At 41.3% G+C, this 23,716-nt stretch overlaps 1 protein-coding gene across 20 annotated transcripts in view; it reads right to left on the bottom strand.

Annotated features, from left to right (window-relative positions):
- LOC108625808 (lachesin) overlaps positions 1-23,716 on the bottom strand; it is a 230,065-nt gene that overhangs the window by 44,618 nt on the left and 161,731 nt on the right. For 19 of the 20 annotated variants that reach the window (XR_003389302.1, XR_003389303.1, XR_003389304.1 and 16 more), the window contains one exon: positions 22,921-23,076. The exons of the other annotated variant lie outside the window; for it this stretch is intronic. Coding sequence is in view for 15 of the 19 variants with exons in the window: in XM_026814272.1 (XP_026670073.1) it covers positions 22,921-23,076 (156 nt within the window). In the remaining 4 variants the exon portion in view is untranslated. The remainder of the gene's footprint in view (positions 1-22,920; positions 23,077-23,716) is intronic. 20 annotated transcript variants of the gene reach the window in all.

The raw sequence follows: 23,716 nt of genomic DNA, 5'->3' as shown, positions 1-23,716 counted from the left end.
AAGTGACGTATTGGATACAGTGTACAATAGATTCATCTGAAATCAAGTGTAATGATTGCGAATGAATCATCGAACGTAATTAACATTCATACTAAATTAAATTCGTCTATGATTAAATTTGTAATAAAATTGACCTAATTCAATTCATTCAAACTGGTTCTACGGTTACAAAACGTGTTACAGAACATACAGCATAGAAATTTCATGTATGATCGAGAATTGTACGCAGGCCGTTCACGAGTTCGGTAGTGACCGTAATTATTTATTACTATTGTGCGTTATAAAATAATTTCACACCAGCGTCAGAGTTAATATCGCGACACAAAGCCAGAGGAATTATAATTTTGTGGTTAAGCGAATCGCGTTTCGTAGATTACGGTTTGTCATGGGCTTATGCGTGAAATCGGCCCGGGCCGTGTTAATCATGCACCGTAGGTCGCACGACCGGTCTGTCGTTCCTAATTTCCAAAGCTCATTATCGTGGTAATTAGGTGTCAAAATGGTATTCGACGCGTGCGTACGTGCCAATCAACGGCATTTAAAATTTCGCATCTCGCGGAATCTCTTTCACGCACGTAGGTAAACGAATTACAACGCATAGCCGAAAAGTATTTCACGTGTTCCCCATTCCAGTTCGTTCACGGTGCGACGAAACCATCCTGCCACCAAAACAGGAGGAGAACAACGCAAACGCTTTGGCATTTATATTCAAACAAATTTTAAACCTTCCGTTGCTGATGGTGCAAGTTTCGCGCGCTGCGTCGCTTAGAATTTAGAGTAACGCTCATGGCACCGCATTTTCGAGATATCTGCAGCACGGCATACCTGCGTTGGGCAGGTCACAAGTTGCAGATACCGAAAAGAAAACTCGCTTGAGCAAAGAATAGCGATTTGCATTTTTTTCTAAGGTCCCGCGGTTCTTTTTGGATGCACTATTGTTTCTAGAGTCTCCACGATTAATGGCCAACGTCTTATTGGTTTTCCAATAAATACACTGCCTTTCTCCTGTATAGATGTATCGACACGAACGCGTTTCCTCGGGATATAGTTTCTAAATTCTGTTGGGTTCAAGACGCAGATCCGATCCCGAGCGAAATTTTATTTTACTTTCAATGTCGAGTGTCAGGATTTTACGACTCTGCAAGCCGTCTTTCCAAATACGTTTCCAAATACCTTTAAACAACGAAGTCGAGTAAATAGGGTTATAAATAATCCGTGATTGAATTTATATGTATAGTCAGGATACGAGGGAAATAACGACGAATCCATCGATCGGCCGACAATCGCGATAGGTTTGGGTTTCCTTTCGACTCCCTTTGCCAATCGAAATTACAAATCGAGCCGAGATTCCGTTATATTGATGGCAATAAAAAAAAAATTGGCTACTGACTGAAATGACAGTCACGAAATCCTTTTTCTACCAGTTTTTTATTTACATCCTTTGTCTGATTTATTGTCGTTCTCTCCGTCAAGTTCTCCACGCTGTATTTTCTGCATTGCGCCGCACCGATGCGAATCTTCCAGGTCAGCCGCTGGAAGTTTCGCATCTGGAAATATATTGGCCGCTCCATCGCGGCAGATCGTTGGAAAAGGGGAGGATGAAGGAACACCATGGGAGGATGCGAAAAAGGAACGAGAATGAGACGCAGAATAAATTGACGAACCGAGAGGAGGCATGAAGGGACGAAACGAGAAAAGTATCGAGTCGTAGGAAACGGGGTGAAAAAGAGGCGGGAGAAACGAGATAGAAATGTTAGGAGGCGAGTAAACAGGGAAGAGAATAGCGAGGAAAAAGGAGACGAGAGAGAGCATTCTTATCGCGGATACGAAGTGACATAACGGATTACGCGGTATCGCGAGCAATATGTCAGAGGGGGTAAGAGAAGGACGAGGAGTCAAGCATTATATCGCGAAATAAAATGACCCGTGGCTCGTGTCCATGGTCCCCGGAACGATTTGAAATATCGGCGGCTATCGAGTTCGGACGCAGATATACCTCTATTATTGGCATTTTGCTTCCGGTGGAATCATGTATTTTTCATATCGTATGCTGAATATTGGTAATGCAACGCGACCAGCTGGTGGACGACGCGGGACGAGTCATCGAGTAAACTCGTCCAGTAGGAAGATACTATTTTAGCAAAAGGTCCTCGCAATTCATATAAAAATCCATGCTGCTCTTGAATGCTAACAACGATATCGACAATATGAAAAACGAGAGGAACGGCCTTATTTGTTCTCTCGATTATTATCTATCACTGCACCACTTCGTTTCTTCGGTCATCATTTATTTCCAGCTATTCATTTTTCCTATTGAACTGTTAAACTGTACATGGTTTTGTTCGCTCCCAAATATTGGTTATACGGTCTTGTTTGTTCTCGCGATAGGCTGTCATTACGCATGTATATTTTATGAGCGAACTTAACTGAAATTAAATGCTTCAGCCTTCCAGCTTCCAGAGATTTGTACAAATTTTATATTTAAGCTATCAGCGCGCGCAACCGTTGTAAAACAATATTTTCTTATATCCAACACGCTATGTACGGACATTTCGATATTGATATTCCATACGCGTTGCTCTTCATTCAGTTTCACAACGTCGATCGAAGACTCGCGGTGGAATTATTCATGGAAAAAAGTAAATTGGTGCGCGCGCGCGCGCGCCCGCTGGTTGATGCGATTTCGCGTGCCGCTTTTTCGTAGCCGGTGCAAGCTTCGCGCCGCGAAGAATCTCGGTTAATCCGGATGCATGTCGGTGAATTTTAATGTAACGTCTCGATATCGACAGGTGTCGACGTGTCGATCGGTGGAGTCGTGAAATTTTTTGATGACGCTTTCCTACTGACTGTTGCGTCCGCATGGATTTGTTGTCATCTTCTTCCGTCTTCTGTATACGGAGCCATCGTTCCTATCCCCAGAGAGAAAATTTGCCAATTTTAACCGAATCCAAATACACTCTGACACATGGACGTTTAATGTTTATCGCTTTATCGATACGTCGCTCCAGTTTGATGCTCATTTCAAGTTTTAATGTCGTTTAATATCGTATTACCTGTCCTCTATGCGGATAATACTTCTCGCGTCGCACTGATATATGTATGTACTAGGAAAATAAAATTCATGAATTTCATATCGACCAAACTTGTCTTCCATTCTCTTTCTCTCAAGAATCGTAAGTGACGAAATTTTATTCGCCGGTTCGTTCGCCGCGTGGTTCTAATTTTGAACGTCAAAAGGGAAAGGAGCGGAGAAAAAAGTGAATTATCGTGGAGTCATCGATTTTCGTAACGCCACCTGTTCTATTTAGCGATCCGATTTTCTGATCCGTTAAACCGAGACGACTATCCAACTTCCTTATCGCTGATTTAATCAACGATAAGGGAAACTTCAAACACTTTTATCACCCCGTGCCGCTCCACACCGGTTCACTACTTTTCCTTCTTCTTTTTCCCAATGAAAACTTACCGGGGAAGCAAGCCCTTGTTTGTTATGCATTCTTCTAGAGTTTTCGCATCGATAACTTTCCTTTTCTTTGATTCGTATCGAGAGAACAAACGTAAAGTTCTATACATATAAAGAATGTAGGGCAAAACTGAGTACCTGGTTCGCATATTTCCCTAAAATCAAATTTATATCTCGAGGAAGAAGAATTCTAAGAAGAAGCAATAAGAAAAGAGAAAAAGTGGCAGTATGTTGACCAAAGCGTAGTCGAACTTATATAAAAGTTGTCTTCCCGATTTTCTTTAAATATTTAAACGAGTTATATTGAATTAAAAATGCATTCCTAATAATTCTATCACGTTTGAAATATTGTCAGTGCTTGCACGTGGGAATATTTATTCTAAATATACAATATGAAGTTAAAATAATCAGTCAATTTCAAAGAACAATTTTAAGTAAAAATCAGTGAAATCATTTAATAAAAAGTTATTTATGCCTAAAGATGTGCGAAAATAAGAAAGAAATATTATATTTTTTTAAGTTTCATTATAAGAAAGGGGAGAATGCGACGCATGGTGCTAAACAAACTTATGGATCTGATCACAAAGCTGGTTCAAGTGTGTTTAGTCAGTTACTGAAAAATTCGATGTGATCATTGGGAAGGTGAAATAACAAAATTCAAACAATATTTAAGAGAAACTTTTTTCCCAACTTATTATTTAAGAGTGCCTTGGCCTATAATTGTTGAATATGAATCATTTGCGATTAAATGAAATTGTTCTTTCAGACATAACAGGATATTTAGATTACACGTTTAGTTGTCAAGTAACGCGGCACACGCGTTTATCGGTTATTTCGTTTAAAAAACGGCGAGGCGTAAGCTGGTTCTTCACCCTCGTAGCACGTCGCAGGGGTAGAGGACCGTGCGATGAGCTTACAGTGGTGATCGTATCGAGACATAAGCCGGCCTGATTTACGATCTACGTACCCGGGAAAATTTACGTCGTACATTTCCAAACCCCGTGGGAAGGGGTTGCAATTTATATTTATTGCAGCAACGGTCGTGTACGCACGCTGAATGTCATAACGTAACGCGAACATTTTGTAAATCAACTGCGTGTCGCCTAATGGAAAAAAATGTATTTTTTTTTTCCTTCCACTTTCTTTTTCTTTATTATTTTTCCTCGCTTAGCTATCAGCTTTAAGAGACAAGATGAGGCTAGTTATAACGTTATAAGTCGACGCGCCGGAGAAACGAGGTCGGAGGAAATAAGAAGGTTATCGAGTTATCGGTTATAATATCGGCGTCGTCGGATAGGTAGATAGGGAGGCAAGCGCGAACACGAAGAGGAGAGTACGAGAGTGAGACACGGGTTGCTGCGCGGGGGTGGATCTCTCCAAAGTACTCAGGCACTTGTGGCACGTGCAATTTGCGACGTCTAAAGTTACTTCTAACGTGCTGTTGTTTTAATGGCCGCAGACGCTATCGGCAGCGACTGACTCAGCAGAATTTTCCGTCGCCTCTGTGCGATGCAGCGAAATTCATCTCGCTGATATTTTTTGTACGACTACATAAGAATTGGTCAAGAAAAGTCTTGTTACAAGAAATTCAACAACGTGTATAAAACAAAAGTATTAATTTGCCATGTATCGTCATTAAAACTCAAATCATCTATTCATAATTGTATGTATTGTAACTTTACAAAAGGTATATTACATAGGAAATTAAGAATGTGAATGTATCGAATGTTCCGGAAGGAAATTAAGAAGTAACGCAAGCACGTATCATCCCTTCCATGCTGATTATCGGTGAGTTCGGTATCGGAGATCGATTGTCGAATTCCGTCTTTTTCGTGAAGCCAGCGAGAACGAATGTCATCTGTGTGAAACCCACCATTGATTCGTGTAACACTTTAAAGTCACAAATAAATTCAGACCGTGGAATTTAAATTAGAATATGTATGGAAGTGTGAAGAAAGAGCTCTGGTTCCTAAGATAGATTCCTAGATGCGATCGTTAGTACCAACTGAAAATAATAATGACGCAACTGTCTACATTGTCTACATGTCCTATAATTCTTATTTCTGCTTACTTTTTATTGTATATCTTAATTTTTTTCATAAATGAAATCAAAATTCTGTAGTTTTATAACAACTTTTTTAATAAGCAAAATTTCTAAAATATTGTACAGTGTTTTATTAATGTAATATCTACTAACTGTTAAAATTCAAATGCTTTGTCATTGTTCTTATGTAAGGGTTCATACAACCTTAAATACTTCAGTTGTTTTTGAGATATTTCTTTAACTTCAGTAAGAATAAGATTTTTGTGATTCTAACCCTAGTAGATTTAGACCTGACGTGTATTCGATTTTTGTATCTAGTTCACGTCTCGTTTAGACGAGCCGTACGTTTATCGAAGAATACTTTTCTTCGTACATCCTTCACGCATTCATTTATCAACCCGATTCCCTTTCTGTTGCTTCGCCACGTATGTACAGACACATGCATGTGTAAGCACATAGTACATAGATGTCCGCGTGTAAACGAGGCATTTGTATAGGGGTAGCTGCAACCCCGACGACGTATATATTACATTTGCGGAGGGCAACAGATCCGGAAGGTTCAGGAGAACCGAGCATCCTTCGTTGACCCTTTTATTCCTCGTGAGGAAATTACCTGAACGAAGCGGTGGTTGCTCGATCTTGTTATTTTGTCTCCTCTTTATCTTTCTTTTTTCCCTTTTTTACACGCTCTGTTTACCGCATTTTCCTCTACTGTTGTCCCGCTTCAGGTATATTTACGAGTCGAGTTTTGCGCGCGCTTTCGTTAGGGAAAAAGAATTCGAATGAAACGGTATAAAGGAGGGAATAGAAACTATAGACTCCTTCCCTTCGCCTAGGTTGTACAAGCGAAAATGTGACTCGCAAATTACGTCCCTGAGAAACGAGATTTTATTATCTGCGACGTAGATTCGGTCTCTGGAGTTCACTCGTGTCGGACATTTTTCTCCATTCTCGTGCGGATCCATTTCTGTCTACACGAATTCACGACGAAAGGATAGCTACTACGGTTCCCTCCTTTTTAGAAGATGAATCCCGACAAAAAAATGTTGCCTCCCGATAACGGGGACATTAATATATTTTTTGCAACACTGTGTGCATATCACACTGCGGAAGACCATCTACATCGCGCCAAGTATCTAGAAATAACTACATTAGTTTTAGAAACTTAGAATCAGTCACGAGAAACGAAACACTTGAATATCTTTGTTGGATTTAATCCCTTGCACTATGCGGAACCTCGGGAAAAGTTAGGCCAAACGCGGCTGCCTCGATTGTCGCGGTGAATGGCGAAAGTGCCGAAACTTGAGAACTATCAATTTCAAAACTTTTAAAAAATACTTTAATTATTACATAAGATGAAAACAATCCTATTCGAGATGTTCATAATTGGTCCAAAACTAAGACCACGAGTCAGGCTCGTGATATTCATGTTCGGCCTGAAATATCGAGTACGAGTCAGGCTCGTGATATTCATGTTTGGTCTGGAACTGAACAACGAGTCCGACTCGTGACATCCATGTTTGGCCTAAAATTTTCATCACGAGTCAGACTCGTCAAAATAGTGCAAGGGGTTAAAGATACGAAATTTGGCTATATGGGAACTTAAGTGGTTTCGAAAGATGACATCCTGAATAGATGTTTGCAAGAAGATGCTGAAAAAAGTGGAAAATAAGAAGAAGATTAAAAGGTCCTTTTTCCATTTTCGAGGTTCGCAAGAAATGCTTGGAAGAAGGGAAACGAAACGGAACGCCATTGTTTCCGTTCGATAAAACTCAATTGCTTAAGCTTGCATGCGTAGAGGGTGACGGTTACTAGTGAGTATTGGAGTTTCCCTCGATGCGACGAGAGGAAGAGGTCTTCCCTTCTCTGAATACGAAAACCTCGCGAGGCATATCGAGAACGCAGAAGCCGTAAAATCAGCCGAAAACGTTGCGAACTCTTGATTGCCACTTGACAACATCAAGAAACACAGAGGGTTAGGAGAAAAAGATTTCGAAGCGAAAGAGAAGATTTCTGCCTGGCTGTCGAGATTAAGCTGGATATTGCGAAGTTAACGTTATGGAGATGGAATCGCGCGAGCATCAACGCGAGCGGCAGTTTCGACATCCGTTTCACGCCGTGACTATTCTCAAAGTGCTCTCCCTCGTGCGACGAACGGACATCGAGCCTCTCGAGTTTGAGCCAACCCTTTCGCCGCGCGAGTTAAACGTCTGCAAGAACATCTCCCTCTCGCGTGAATGCGAGGCCGTTTTTTCGGTAGCTGCGCGCTCGAAACGCAGCCGAGCGAATTCACTGCCGAGCGTTGAAACGACTCCATTACAACGCGTCGAACGTTTCTGCACGAGACTTCAACCAAAATCTGTCACGACAAAAAACGTTCTTCGAGCTCCACACTTTTAAGTCGTGGAGAATGAAAATAAGATGATACGTGATTGTTCAGCGGCTGGGATAGTCAAGTGACTATTCCAATATTCAGCCTGACGTATTTTACTCCGTTTTGTCGATGGCAAAAGTGGTGTAAATAAATACGGGTTTATGGGACTATACTTTTCATTCTTATATGCAAAGATTCTTTTGTATAATTCTTAACCCTTTGAGCGCTGAGTGGTGCGACGTTGAGCGTTCGCTGTGGGTTGCCCACTTTTTACGATAACGCGGATGTATATAATATGAGAGATTATTAATAATATAGGGTTATTTAATAATATAAAATAAAGTACTAAAAAGCAAAGAACAAATGTGTAGAAATGGGTACGGAGTTTCACTGATGTAACTTTAAAAGTCTTTGGCAGCATCAATCGCGTGTATGCGTTCATAGCCCAAAGTGAATGGTTATGTGAGAACCCAATATATGCGTTCACAGCCGAATTTGGATAGTTGTGTCAGAATCCGTATATGCGTTCATAGCCGAAGTTGAATGGTTATGTATATACCCATATATTCGTTCATAGTGCTCAAAGGGTTAATACATGATTTAAGAATATTTTAAAGTTGAAATAATGTCAATTTCGAGGATATTATTTAAGATATATAATAACAACCTACTCCTGTAAATTCATATTTTTGGCCACTTTTGTGCGTAACGTTTTTGCCTTATCGCATCGCTATCTGAGTCTAGCCCCCTAAGCGTTGATCTTTTAAACGTGCCTACCGCTAATGTCGCTAACAATATGGTTCGTTAATCTTGCAAATCTCTATTTCTGGTTGCCATACAGTAGTACTGTAGACATTGTTCCGCAGAAGTATTCTCATTGCAAGCAGAGAATATGTATAATATCGTAGAGACGACGTGCATTTGCATCGCGGTTCGAAATCACAGAGATAGGGCGGAAGCTGGTAGTCCCTTCAGAAACGAGCGCAACGCAACTGCTCGGTCGATTCTCCGTATCCGCGATTTTTCGGTGAGAACGTTTGACGGTTTTGCCCGTTTGCCGCTTTCACAAACAGGCTCGTTTGCTCGTCGTTACGCCTCTATTGCTGTAACATAATTCCCGTTTGATGCGGAAAGTGGTGCCTTGAGCGGGCAAGCCGCTTAATATCGCGTACATCCATGTGCATGTACACATGTATACGTAAACGTGTACGTATACGTATCGTCGCACACGGTTAAGAAATATACACGCGCATTATGGCTGTTTTCCACTCCGCCGCGGAACGACGATGAGATTCGCTACGCGAATACTCTTCTCTTAATCTTCTTCATCTTCCTCTACGTGCTTCAATTCGAGCTCCGTACCACCGGGATTCGATTATTTCTTTTATTCCGGTGATCTTATTCATATTTGCATTAAGTTAATAATCCTGTTATATAATTCTTATCCATTTCATATCCTCTTCGTAATCAGGTAAAAAGTGGGCGACCTGACAATCTGAATAATCCGACGAAAATGAATTCATCCTACTCAATAGTTTTATTGAAGATATAGAAACTTGATAATTGACACGTCACTCAATAGTTAAAATATTCGCAGTTTCTTAAACCAAGCTGCCAGTTAATATTTGTGTAATTAAATGTACATAATTATATTAAAAAGTATAAACGTTACGTTTATAGTGATTGCAAATAATGGAGTAGTGATTATTATAAAGAAATTTATTGTTACTGCATTTCATTGTTGAGGTGAAACACGTGTGATACACGTTAAATGTTAAAGTACGATGGAACATGCATCTACTTTTTGTCGACATTAATCGCGCTGCATAAATAGCACAATAAGCTCTTCGCGGAATTTCATCGCCTGACTTTTCCTGCGTATCCGTAGTTTCGCTAGCTAGGGTAAAGCTCGTGTGCCGGGGGAGTCACGTAAACAGGGCTGTCTAGAGAAGTTTCCGCGCCATGGGACATCCGGATGTTCCGTAAGTAAGAACATTAGCATAGAGGTCTAGCGGGGTCGGGCAATTTGCTGTATTAAACGCACGTTGGAGATCGGATAGGAACGTAGCGCGAGGAGGATGGGCGGTCTGGAAATTGTTGGACGGAGACACCAGGGAAGGGTTCGCTTGAAAAACGGACAATTGAAAAGGTCAGAGAGGAACTGTGTAGCAGCGGCGGCAGCGGCGACGCCTTGCCACCGGAGAATGAAAAAGATGGCAGCTAATGAAAAGCGAGAGAGGGTGCCGAGAATCAAGAAGTATATTAAAGTAATATTTTGTCAGCACGCCTTTGTTCTCGCGGAGTAGGAGCGCTTAAAGGAAGGACGCAATTAAAATACGGATGAGGTACAACGCAGAATAACGTTATCTTATTGAAATCTGCGCTTCGCACGGTGACCGCAAGTAGCAGTGAAAAAGTAGATAGGTATACGCGAACGCGTGCTTCGTGTGATACGTGAGAATACAGATTTTATCATACGCGGTGTTTTTATACGATGATAAACCAAGGTGGATTATTCTTTATATCAGGTTTGTAGTTAGAAATTATAACGCGGATAATGTCGTCGTGCAAGAACACAATTAATAATTGTGTGTATCTACAGTTTGGTAAGCGAGCAGGGAAGAAACTTCTATAGTATGACACACCACGGAACAATGAATTGAATCGTCAATATTTCATGAATAGTGGGCGTGATTCCATGTAATTTCGCATAATTCAGAATCGGATCGAGCGATGTTGCGTTGGCGGTTCGATTATTGCGAGACGAGGCCGTTCACAACACAACAGTGTACCAACCTGTCGATAATAATTGATCTGCGAAAAATTGAAATACCGATTGCACGGCCTCGCCGAGCGGTGCCACGACCAGCCAAGTTTGTTAGCGTTATCTCGGTTTCCTTTTTGCCGTCCGCTAATGGGATTCGGAGCAATAACACGCGGCCCCGTCCATTACCTGGCCGAAAATTGTTTATTTATCAGGGATCCTGCTTGCGCACGATCCTGATCGACTCTGCTAACGACACGCAACTAGGTACTCTCTTCTCTCGCCGAAACTTTAATTAATTCGCCTTTAATTAATGCGTAGCTGTCTCTGATTTTCGGTTTTATTATGCATTATACGTTGCCTGGCAGCTTCCGAATTTCTCTGCTTTTCCTCTCCGCTTTCCCGTTCGTTCGATCAGCAAACTTTACGGAAATCGCGAAACAATAACTGTTTGTTGAATAATAATTAATGGTAATAAGTTTGTGTCCCACCACGCGATCCTTTGTTTCCAAAAATCGGAATCGAAGTAATTAAAATTAAAAAAAATTCTTTAAATCTTTTGGATTCCACCATTCCGGTTTCATTTCCGGTTTTCAGCGTGACGAAAGAGACAGAGAGAGGGTACTAAAAAAATAGTAGAATTCGTAAAAAGAGCTTCAGACGGTGAGAAAGAAGAGCGGCAGAGAGAGAGAGAGAGAGAGAAGAACGAGCGACGTTTAAGCTTTTCACGGCTGGGAACGTCGTTATCAAGCTCGGTGACACGAAACTCGGAAAAGGTATCGTTTTCTTGCCGGAGGCTGCTAGCACGGCACCGCGGCGAGGGAAACTTTTTCATCAAATTTATCGAGGAACGCCCTGGGCCGTACTCTTATGCTCAGTTACAAACCTGTTCGGTGGTCAAAGTCTCTTGGACCCACGCTGCTTCCCGCCCACGGCAATCTACCGTGTATCTCTCACTTCTCGCCCAGATTTCTCTCCCTCTGTATTATGCATTCTGATTTTCGTAACAGCAAGTCCCGCTAGCTAATCGCATAATTGACTTTCAAATAGAAACACACGACACTCTGTTCGCTATTGACTGCTAATTAGACCGACCCAGCAATTGATTCATTTGGTCAATTAAGCGATAAGCATTCGTCTTTAATACGTGAAACACCAAAGTGGCGAACAATTTCATTCTCTGTTGAGGGGAAGCCGAACTTCCATCAGACGTGACCGCTTCAAAGGAAACATTTCTCGAGAGAACAAAGTCCAGTTTCATAGATTGAAGCGACAATTTTCGCGCGTTTTGCCATGGTCACACATCGCGCCGCGTCACCCTCATGCTTACAGAAACGGAAATCATACTGCCAATATTTGCGAGGATATTCCTTTGACGAGGTACTTCTCGGTTGGCTATTGTTTTAGAAAACAAGAAACGAGCTACGTTCAGCTTTGACATTCTTTGCCACGATAAATATACATGTCTCTTTCTTTTCCGTTTTCTCACGCGCGGCTTTTACCTTTATAAAACTCGAGATTTTCAAACAATGGAAATCGACCAGTTTTTGCTCGTTTCACTCGCGACGAATAAAGAGATCGAGAGCAGTACACAAAGTTAAGGGAAACGTGAAATGGGAGGAGGAATGAAAACGGGAGGGAGGGCAAAGAAAAAGAAAATGCTGAGAAAGACGCGGGGGCGGAACGACAGGGATGATGAAGTCGTCGTTTATACTTTATATCGTATGCATGAAAATTTTGGATCCTGAGAGTTACCGTTATTGCGCTGCGGAAGAGATACGCCACGCCGCACCGCGCCACGCCGCCGTACCGTGCCGCGAGTCTCCTGGAAGCTTACATTCTTTATGGATACGGATAGCAGAAACCACGATATGTATATCCGTGGCGCATGGCTTACACCGTGTTAAGCTCGTGAGGAAGCCCGAGTTTTACGCGGCAAGACGAATCGACCGGCAAGCAAGACGAATATTCGCAGTGTGAGACCTTATCCTTCTAGTATAGCTATTGTTTCTCTCTCTCTCTCGCTTTCTTTCTGCCTTTCATACTATCCTGTCGTATTGTCCATTTTGCGATTTCCATTTTTAAACAGAAGTACGTTTATCGGTTACAACACTACATACTGTATGTCTTCTTTTTGAAACAATATAACTTGAAAGTACTTCTCGTGACTTATAAACTGCAAACAAGATCCGAGTAATAAGTTTTAATTTCAAAATAAAGTTTCTGCTCATTATGATTCCGCTGTGGGGTACTATCTACGCGTATTAATTTTTCAGAAAGATTCGCTGCAAGACAGGGGAAAGTGAGATTCGTGCAGCGTCGCTTAGCATTATTGGTTTTCTTTAGCCACGCAAAAATTAACAGGTTTTCAGCATATAATTGCTACGCTCGAGCGCCCTACGAAACGTGGCAGTTTTCCGTTTCCCGTTCTTGCTTCCGCGGGCAGCTGTTTTTCCGTCTGCGAAACGAAATTTCCCTTGGCTCTCATCCGTGACACGTTTTATCGCGCGAAAAATGAAGACGAAGGACAAGGACCGAGAGCAACGCCCCGTTTTTTCACCGCTGTTGAACATAATTGCATAGGAAGCTAGCTTGTAACGCGGGTACGCTGCGCCCGAGATAACTCGGCAAGCATTTGCATTACCGTTTTGTCCTTATGATTCGTTCACGTCTCTTGCAAAAAAGAAAAAAGAAAATATATAAATGGGACAAAACTAAGGAGTGAGAAAAGGTTTTTAAGTGTTTCAAAGGAAGGAACGAGCATCGATTTGTTCCGCTTAATTCCATTCAAGTTCGAATGAGCAAACGATTCATGGGGAAGTACCTAGACAGATTTCAAACTTCATGGATTGTCCTCGATTCGACACGCCGCGAAGTCGGCACTTAAAAAAAAAGCTCTTCAATAGATCTATCGATGGTTTCGCGTGCAACAGGTGCGCGTCATAGTATGACAGGCAGTGGTAAAAAAAATTCCTGATAATACTCGTAATCCACTCGATTTCATCAATTTCCGCGGGATAATTGCTGATGCGATGGAAATACAAACGACGACAAATCGTTCAAGCGCGTGGTCCCGTTTTAATATAAAATTACGCATCACTTGCTTCGAAACATTTTATGTTTTGACCAACAAATTTCTTTCTCCATACATCAATTTGAATGAAGTCTCGCGATTGCAGTTGAGAAATCTTATAATGCATTACGGACAATAATCGATTGACGGAGCGATTTTCCGTAACGAGATATTCATCTTTCGGTTTAGCCTATCGTGCAACAGGTACCGCCTTTCTTCTTTTTATGTTTGAATCCTGTTTCCTGCACGACGCGACGGCGGCACGATGATTGATGATCGATATCGGACAACTTGGAAATTTAATATCAACATTATGCTCCGTAGATGTGACACGCCGGAGATTCTTTGCTTGAACGTTGATCGGGTGATGATAAGCTCTTCAATTTTACCTCAGAAATTACTGTACACATACTATGCGTGGCCTGTTTCTAAAACCTGTTAAGAGCGACTCTCCGATAGCGACGCGACAAGGTAGAATGTTAATATTACCTAGAAAATTAGCCAAAAATATGGGTTTACGGGACTGCACTTTTCGTCCTTATACAGGGTGTCTCAGCTAAATATTTATTCTGTTCTTTATGCTATAAAAAAGTTTCATTATTATAATTTTTTTATTTTGTACTATTTTTGTCTGGTTATCAATAGAACAAAGTAAAAAAGATTAAAATTTGACTGACGAATCTTAGAAAAGCCAATCGATTACTCTGGTCCTTTAGCACAGAAGAGTGGTTTCGCTCACGTTCGTTACAAGATAACAACGAACAAAATGTGTTTCGATTCAACGAAAACACGAACGGAGAATTTAATCTATTGTAGCTGTAATGTATAGTCGATCACCCATCAGGGATCATTTTCATCCTGATTCGATGAGAAAATATAACGTGGCGAATACATGCGCGGGTTTGCTATTGTTGACCGACTCGAGAGTTAGACGCTTCCACGCTTGATCGATGATGCTCTGCGCGTTATCGTTAATTTTTCAGTCCGTTCGGCGCGATCAATTTCGCCCGGCTCGTTCCAAGCGACAAGTGACGACGCGACAGGGGTTAGGTTAAAGAAAGTTGATAGGTCGGGAAAAAAGTCTTGAAGAGCAAGTTAATTGCTGTTTACTTTGAGCAAGACACAGCGCCGGTAAGCTTTCAGCTAATAGGCATTAGTCAGCCGCTAAGTCTCCCTGATTAGCTTCTCAACGGGACCGAGTTTATAAGTGGGACCGAGTCCTCTTGGGGATGCAGCCACTGACGCGCCGCAGCGTTCCACGCCGGAAGATTATCAACTCGGGCCACTCGACTGCGCCGATCGGAAATCGTTTAGACTCCCGGACTTTGTCGTCGCCTTTCAACGAAAGAGCTTCGCCAAACAATCTCTCGACACTTGCTATAGGCGATCGATCCGGTAACGTGCGCGTACTACGTTCGTATCCGCCCTACACAAATCGTGCGATGCAACCACAGAACTCTATCAACCACCGCGCGGTTGATTAAACACGGAAACGAAATAGATGACACGGTCTGTAAAAAACAGAATAGAAACCCCCGTGTTTGCAAGTTTTTCTTTATCCGATTTCCTTCGAGGTGCTCGTAAAGAATTCGAGGGCGTACAAGGCGTCGCGTCGCGCTGAGAGATTAATAAGAAAATATAAAGTCTTGGTGGCAGTTTAGGAGCTGGAATATCCTTCTGAAAGAAAACTCAGGGAAGCCTTCGCGGGAAGAGAAAGTAGACTCGGAGTGCTTAGGGAAAATACAGCGGAAACGTGGTCCGCTTAACACGCCTCACCTGGTCTACTCATCCCATCATACTGCGCCGCGTATTCGCGTTTCAACCACGAACCAGAGTCAGGAAGAAAGAATGGGAGCGAAGAACAGAGGATGCGGGAAACAGACTGACAACGAGAATGCATCTGGCAATGGGTGTAACGCAGCGAGCTAGCTATTTACTGTTCGTCAGCCGGCGAAGCGCGCCGAGAGAACACCGAGCTCCGAGAGAAATTGAGATTAAACGGAGCCGCCATACCATCCACCACGTACTCACTGCGTACACACGGATGGTGGTGTGTTTCTTGTTAACTTGACGTTACCATCACCGCTCGGTCGAACGCTACAAATTCAAGCGGATCCGATCGCAAACGAACGAAAGATTTTCAGGAAATCGGTAATATATGAAAATAACGTTCGTTCTGCAATTTCGATTCGATACGTGAAAACAAGTACCCAAATAGATTTTCATGATCGTGATTTTAATGATCAAATTAATTTAGCAAAAATTGGAAACAATTTGCAGTAAATCCTATTTCAATAAATATATTCACGTCAAATTTACACAAATTTTATATCATATCGTTAGTTAAATTCCTTATTATGCAATGAACCAATATATGTATTTATGATATTTTTTGTCATATCAAGTAATTTCATATGTACCAAGATGACGGAAATGTTCAAGTACTAAAAATTATTGGTCCATATTGTATATGTAGAATCATCGCATGTTCAAAATATACATATGTATATAACGAAAATATGTGCGTAAACATGAATCATGCTCTATGCGTTAGAGAGCGTGAACTTTATGTGAATTTTAGCAGCATAACAGGATTGTATTCAAATACGTCCTAAACAAAATATCCATAACGAGCGTATAAAGATTGCTACAATATTTTCTATTCTAGTTGAATCATATCGTATTCTAAATATAGATGAGCACTCATATAGAGTAAAACATTACTGCATTTTGTTATGCAGTATTTTTTGGTAATTTCGTTGCACGTTTGTTGTAAATTGTCTATGTGAGTGCACAAAGGGCAAAGAAAGAATTTTGCTTTCTTCTGACTTTTTTTGTTAAGATACAAAATTCACATGAATTTTGAATACACGTTTTTATTCCTTGACATCGTATAGTTAATTCGGTAAAACACTTATGCTCTACGTGTATGTGTATAGCTTGGACAAGAGCCACGAAATTTTCGCGTCACGATCTGGGAAACAATTATTATAACATGTATTTGCGATTGTGACGTAACACACGAGGGAATTTGTGCGCGATGACACATGACCATTTCTGAAATTCTCAAATAAAAGCTACCACGAACTCAATGGAGTCACGGGTCCGCGGAATCTGTTTGCGAACAAAGAGAACTACATGCAGAGAACACGCCATTTTCTTTTATTTTTTCCCACCTGCGTTTTTTCTCTCAAATTTTTCTCTTTTTTTGTACGTTATAAAACGTGCGCTGGACGTAAAAAAAATGGGATTTATTAGGTCTTACGATTGTCGACGGGCACGCGAAAGGTGAAAATCTGTTGATTTGATGTGTGCACTTGCAGCAACGATTACCATTTGTTGTTTTCGGTTTAAATTGCTCCTTTTGGGAATAAACTCCAAGGCTTAAAAATTCATTGTCCGAAAAAAGGTATGCCGCGAACGTTGATTGAAATCTGTAATTCTACAAAATGCGAGATGGATTTTAAGATGTGAATTTAAAGTAATACTTCTAGCAAGAAGTAACTAACTCCATTTATACAATGCCTGTTCCGTCAATCGTCGATATGAATAGTGGATAACGAATGATAATGACATCGCGATCTAATCAATGTTTTAATGGGTTAGGAAAATTCATCGTTGGCAGGTCTTCGCGCGAGCCAACGTAGCAAAAGAGAGAATTTTCACACGAGGAGGGTAGTAGATGAACATCAGGCGTAGCAAGAAGATAGAGCAGAAGTTTATCGTAGGTCAACCGATGTTAATGCTAAGAGCGCGCAGGAAAATTGAGATTAGACTGCATTTCCGGGAGCGCGAGCGTGTCTGCGGTTACGTACACAGGTCTGCAACTCCGCGTGGGGTTCTTGTTAAGGGGCTTCATACTACCGAGTGTCCACGAAATTTCAAGGAATCGAGGATGCCTGGCATGGCAGCCATTAGCAGCATCAACCGCTCGTGAGATTACATTGCGTTCATAGATTAGATGCGCCAGTATGCAGAACCGCTAATGCTTTTTGTCCGCTACGCCGATACCTGGCTACGAAATGGGAATCTTCGGGATGCTGATGGAAATTGCTGCCAACTGCCGCAGACAGTCCGTTTCTCCTCGCGGCGTAACGGACTTTTTGCTTCCATAGTATCTTTAGCCCGATTATCCTCGAATTAAATTATTCCCATTACACCTTTTTACCGCCTAATCCTCTTACGTTCCGATAGCGGAATGGAAGAACAATTCCTCCTAGGCGAAGGTGAGAATGATCCGCTGTAGGATTTCCGAACGAAGAAACGTTCAAATAAAATTTAATCGCGTTGTTTAAAGGTGCGATCTCTTCGCGCATTGTTTCCGAACGACTAACCTCCGAGTGGCTGGATTACTTCCGATACGCTCTTCACCCTTACTACCGTTTTACGCAAGGAATATTCGCACTGCTCGTTCCATTGGTCGATCTCGAACAAGTTACTTAAAATCCGTTAGCACGGTACGTTGCGATTCAAAGGTATTCCTCGCGTGCAAACGGATCCTGAGATTTGCTAATTCCTTGCTCCTCTGCTGTCTGTGTATTTCACTGGCATCGTCTTATCATCAATTTCGTTTATCTTCTGTTTATAAATGTATTCCTCGAATGGGAACGTGGAAGTACGTTTAGTTTTATTTAAGACATGTGACGATCAATTATTTCGAGAGAAATAAAAAAAACTTTGTTCTATTTCAAACTGGGTTTCACGTGTATTCCCGAATTCGAAATTAGCGATTTCCGTGCACGCACACTGGCAGGCTAAAAGCAGGCAATTCACCAGCAGGTGGCGAAGGCATGGCTCCACTATCTTTAGGATAATTCCGCCTTTGGAGGGGTGTAGTTAATATTAACGGCACACGTTATACAGGCGACGCGTGTTGTTCCTACGTAATTTCCTACTAAACGTAGTAACAATAAGGGATGCCTATGCATATTTCAGAAATACGGTAACCACGACGTGACGTTCCTCAAATTCCTAAAGCGAGCTTTGATCATTGAAGAAGCTCTCGGATCCGTTCAATCATATCTACATTACTTAAAATTGATTATACACACGTCTATTACGATACGAGTGAAGTTGTGGAGAACAGTTTGCTTAAGTCGGATAATTGATAGACGAGACAAATGTGTGACTCGGTACCACTTACAATGCTGGCAATTATTCAGCTTGACGAATAGAGTCGTGATATCGACGTCAAAGTGCGTTCTAAGTAGCCTACTGATCCCGACATTTATTTAGAGATTCTCCGGCTCTGAGAACGAAACGCGTCGCTATCAATTATTGTGACACATAAATATAACTCCTCTAAAAAAATTCCGTTATTCATGTACAATCGATTTTATTGAATTGTATACATGTCAGAGTTCACAATTTCATTTCATCTAATTTATCATTTAAACATTGTGTTTCTTCGTACGTGCAATCGACAGAAACAAGTATAAATTATTCATTTACGAGAATCGTATATTCCTTCCAACGACCGAGATATTCAAAGTTTATATATCTGTCGATACTTTATGCGATAACAATCTTTCCAGTCTTGTTCACCGAACATTACTTTTTCGTGATTTTCACAAGTCATGGTAGTTTGGAAAATACTATACATCCGGCAATCGTGGCTCGCACTTGGCCAAAGCGAGAGTACGTGCTTGCCGGCTATCGCCTGAGCTTTCGCACGTTTCCGTCGCTTTTCCACAAGACGTCATCGGTTTCGCGTAAAATTCCGGATGCATTTTCAAATCTCCTTCGGGAACACTGTAGTCTAAATGTCGCTGGCCGCGTTGTACAGTTGGTCACGTTCGTTCGTGGCGTTTCCGTTGTAGAAGAATCAGATCATCATAGTCAGATCATACTATCTATACATAACTTCTCTGTACATACATATTAATGTGTGTTTGTACATGTGTATGTACGTATGTATGTATGTACATACGTACGTATGTATAATTTGAATGACACGTTATCAATAAAATGTATAAGTGAATCGACGACAGTCACAAATGTTTAAGGTAACTGTTGCCCTACTATATTAGTCAAGATAAGGCTAGAGAGCTATAAATACACTTCTTGTTTGTTAAAAATCCACATATTAAAAAAGATGGAGTTTGGTTATATTATTTTGTAAAATGAAAAAATAAGTACTCTTTAAAAAAAAAATTGTACATTCGTGTGTATATTTGTTAAAGCTGAACGTTGCCACATCTATCGGATTTCTCATAGTAAACGTGAAAGATGATAAAACGATAACATTCAGACTAATATTACTCCGTAACTAGGTGTCATTAATCTCCAAAAAAATGTACGTGCTTTATTATAGTCTATATTTGTTTCATCACATTTTTCAAGTATTTATCATTACTTGATCAATTGCAATAGCCGAAAAAAGATATATATATTTATATACCAACGCTATTACTCCAATGACGAACTGTGGTAAAATTTGCGAGATTTGACTGAAAATATCTTGAAAATAAGCTAGTCAATCGATTAGGATTTTATACACTTTATTGCATTACATTAATCTTGTATAAAATTTCCAACGTTTTTCAATACTTCCGATTTAGGCAACAATTACTTTAAAATGATGCAAATCCGTATTCAACAATCCTGCGAACAATGATTTCATTTTAAAGGATGGTCTGGTTATTATCAGGCTAAAGCGATCAATGTTTCAGTATATGAAAAATCTCAAAACGTAATAAAAGTTAATGGACATATCCGATCCGACGTGGAGAACAGTAGAATGAGGAGCATTCTAAAATTAATCTTTGTCATTTCCGCGTCAAATTGTTTCACCGCGGCAGGCCGGCTCGGTGATATCGTTTCAATAAACGATGAATGTGATGGGGCGCACGCGCATTTATCGATCGTAGTCAAAAATATCGCGACTAAACGGGGCGGCGCGAAAGCATAAGTAGCGCAGCGTAACGCGATGTCGTTGACACGTGAAAGAAGTTAGTTAATTGACAGATTTCCGTGAGAAGTCGTCCGGTTGTTTTTTATCAGTCTCATCCAAAACGTATCATGTCCTCTTAACGGCTCGTTAATGAATAAAAATGAAGAGGAGACATCTCACATTTACATTGACACGAATCGATGGTGTGCAATAGCATTCACGGATCACTCTCTGTGAACAAATTGCGCGAAGCCGTTTGTATCGAAAAGGTGTCTCGCACCGTTTTACTCTTTTCCGATACTTGTTCTCTTTCTTCAAACAGATATTCTCTTCGTCGCGTATTCAATCGGAAAATCACGTTATATTAGATCGAATCGTTGGAAGAACAGTTCCTATAGAGATTAGCTTTTACGGAACGTTTAATATTTTAACTCGATCGACGGCTCATCAAACGGATGCCTTATCGGACAAAATTAGCATTTCCTACGAATGCTACGATTATTCGAGCGACCATAGGTTTAACAAAGCTGAGCACAGAGGCTATTTCGGTGAACGCATCGATCGATACGAAGACAGAATCGTGATCGCAAAGAGCATAACGAAGAACAGTGAGTGCAGAGCAACAGAATCGATCTATTCGGGTTATTAAGGACTGTGGCTGACATTATTTATTGACACAGAGGATATCTCTATATTAAGGTAGTTGTCTTATGATATATTAGTTGAGATAAGGCATACAATACTATAGTAAGCATTGTTGGAAAGAGCAAATTTCATAAATATCGTCGTCTTATTGTTGCATTCCTATGTACCAACAACGAATTTCCTATTGACGTTAAGTTTCATATTTGTATCATAATTTCTTTGTATAGTATTGGCGGACCTATATTTTTTGTTCTTACTTATGTCCATAAAATATAATACTGCAGTTTGATCGTTTAATTCGGGGTCACCATGTATAAATGTCTTATCGGGGGGTAAGTTCGGTCAGTCGACGGTTCTATTTCGAATTTAATAAATAAATATTCATGAAGTGACTTCACAGAGTATTTCAGCGGAGCTCGTTATCTCGTTAACGACCCAGGATTGTTCATCAACACGGCTCAATCGCGTAATAACAACGGTTATTTTGTCGTGTATCTAGTCTGAAATATCGCGTTCTGAATATGTCCTGGCGAACATGATTACCTTCACCGTGATAAATCGTAGTATTAAAACATATTATTGTTCATAAAAGTGATAAGTGGTTGAATTTAAAATTGGTCAGATCCTCCGCAATTTTCATTGCTCGATGTAGCGACGATACTTTCACAATGTGGAATTTTCCAGCTATATGGAAAGAAAGGGTGAAATTTTCATTTCCTCAAAAATTCTGTCGACTTTACTGCAAATTATCACGCGCGTGATTACACTGCTGCCGCTGCCGCCGTAGCCGCGTTATTTTAAAAACAATAAAGAAGCCCGGGCATGATCTTATTTGCATAAATGAGAAAGAGGAACGGGAATGCCGCGGGTGTTGTTTTCTTGCCACACTCCTTTCGTGCGAACCCGACGATACGCCTTTAACGCTTTAAATTCTTGTCTACGCAAGGATTCCTGTAAACACGCGATGCATTATGCAGCGCAAACGAGGTTACCCTTAAATTTCAGACGCCGCCGAGCTGCTTTAGCCTAAGACGCTCGTTTCGCGAAAGCAGATATCCCGGGGGGGGGGAAAAAAAAAATGGGTAACGATGCAATTTGGAGAGACGCACGAGAGAATGCACGGCGCTCAAGCGTTGACCGAGGATTTGACTCGACGTTCGCTACTTAATCATTCTTAAGCGAATCTACTTTCTAAAACGAAGCTGCGCAGAGTTAAATGATTCACGCCTTCCGACTACGAAAGTTTTCTACTTTCTAAACTTGCCAAGCTCTCTTCCTGCGTGTCAACCTCGCCTCCCTCAAGCATCGTTTAACCTGTCTCTCTTAATCTCTTAATCAATTCGGCCTGGTGCACGCGAGATGCATGGTGCAGGGTAGCGCATAACAGAGAATTTTAGTCGTTTCGAGGGGAACAACTGAAGGGTGAATGCAAGTAAAATACATACAAGTAGATACGTGTGCGATCGTGTTTGTAGTGCACGCGACGAACAAAACCGAGGAACAACAACAGCGACAATAGACAGTGAGAAGGAGAGTGAGAGAGATAGAGATAGATAGAAAGAGAGAAGAGACGTGTACGATATAAACGAGCGAGCGAACGAACGTACGAAAGAAATAACGAAGGGGGAGAGGGAGGAGGGCCAGATGAGAGAATGCAAGCCTCACCTGTGCTCTGGCCACCACGTAGCTTCTGCTCTGGCCTCTCGACCCTCTCCTCGTTCGGGGGAGGTGGCCTCTCTGTCCTTTTCGTATAGTATGGGTTGTACGAGGATGGCCACACGGTGGTCGGCCTTTTTGCTGGTGACGGCGTGCTCGGTCGTCCTGAAAATAGATTAGGACCTTTCTCATCTACCCCAGCGAACTCCCTCTTCTTCCCTTCCGTTCCCGAATTCCCTCTTCCGCGCGCTCATTTCCTCTATCCGCGTTCATTCTTGCGAACAACATTTCCGCTTCTATTTATTTATTCTCATTATGTATCTTTTTCTTTTCGTTTATCTATCCTCTAATTCTCCGCCTCGATGCACTCGATTTCTCTGCGACTATTTCGCATCACGCGAGGCCGAGATATCCGAGTCGCCACTGATCTCAATCTTTGCCTCTTAAATCAATATCACTGGTGCGCTAGATCGTATCGTGATCATTCCGTTTGATGCGTAGCCAAGGAATCCATCCGATATTTTTTCTTTCGCTTAGTCGATTAAACAACGTATCGATAGTATTTTTATTGTAATGAATAATTCTGAGCGGAAGTCGCGTGCCGGAATTGTGGCGATTTGATAAATTCCGGTCGGCTTCTTTGAAAAGCAGCCAAGTTCAACTTGTTGCGTTCGGATCGCGGCAAACCGAGAGGAAGAATAGAGGATGATTCATATTAGACCAGATGCTGGTTCCTCTTCTTGTCCTTCTAACTGTTCGGTGAGATCATTTCGAGACGCCCTCTTCTAAGGGATTTCTTACTGAT

This window comes from Ceratina calcarata, unplaced genomic scaffold, assembly GCF_001652005.2.
Source record: "Ceratina calcarata isolate Rehan_Ccalc_2016 unplaced genomic scaffold, ASM165200v1 scaffold371.2, whole genome shotgun sequence".
In the NCBI taxonomy this organism is placed as follows: Eukaryota; Metazoa; Arthropoda; class Insecta; order Hymenoptera; family Apidae; genus Ceratina; species Ceratina calcarata.
The sequence above is the reverse complement of the archived record's forward strand: the minus strand, read 5'-3'. Positions and strand labels throughout refer to the sequence as shown.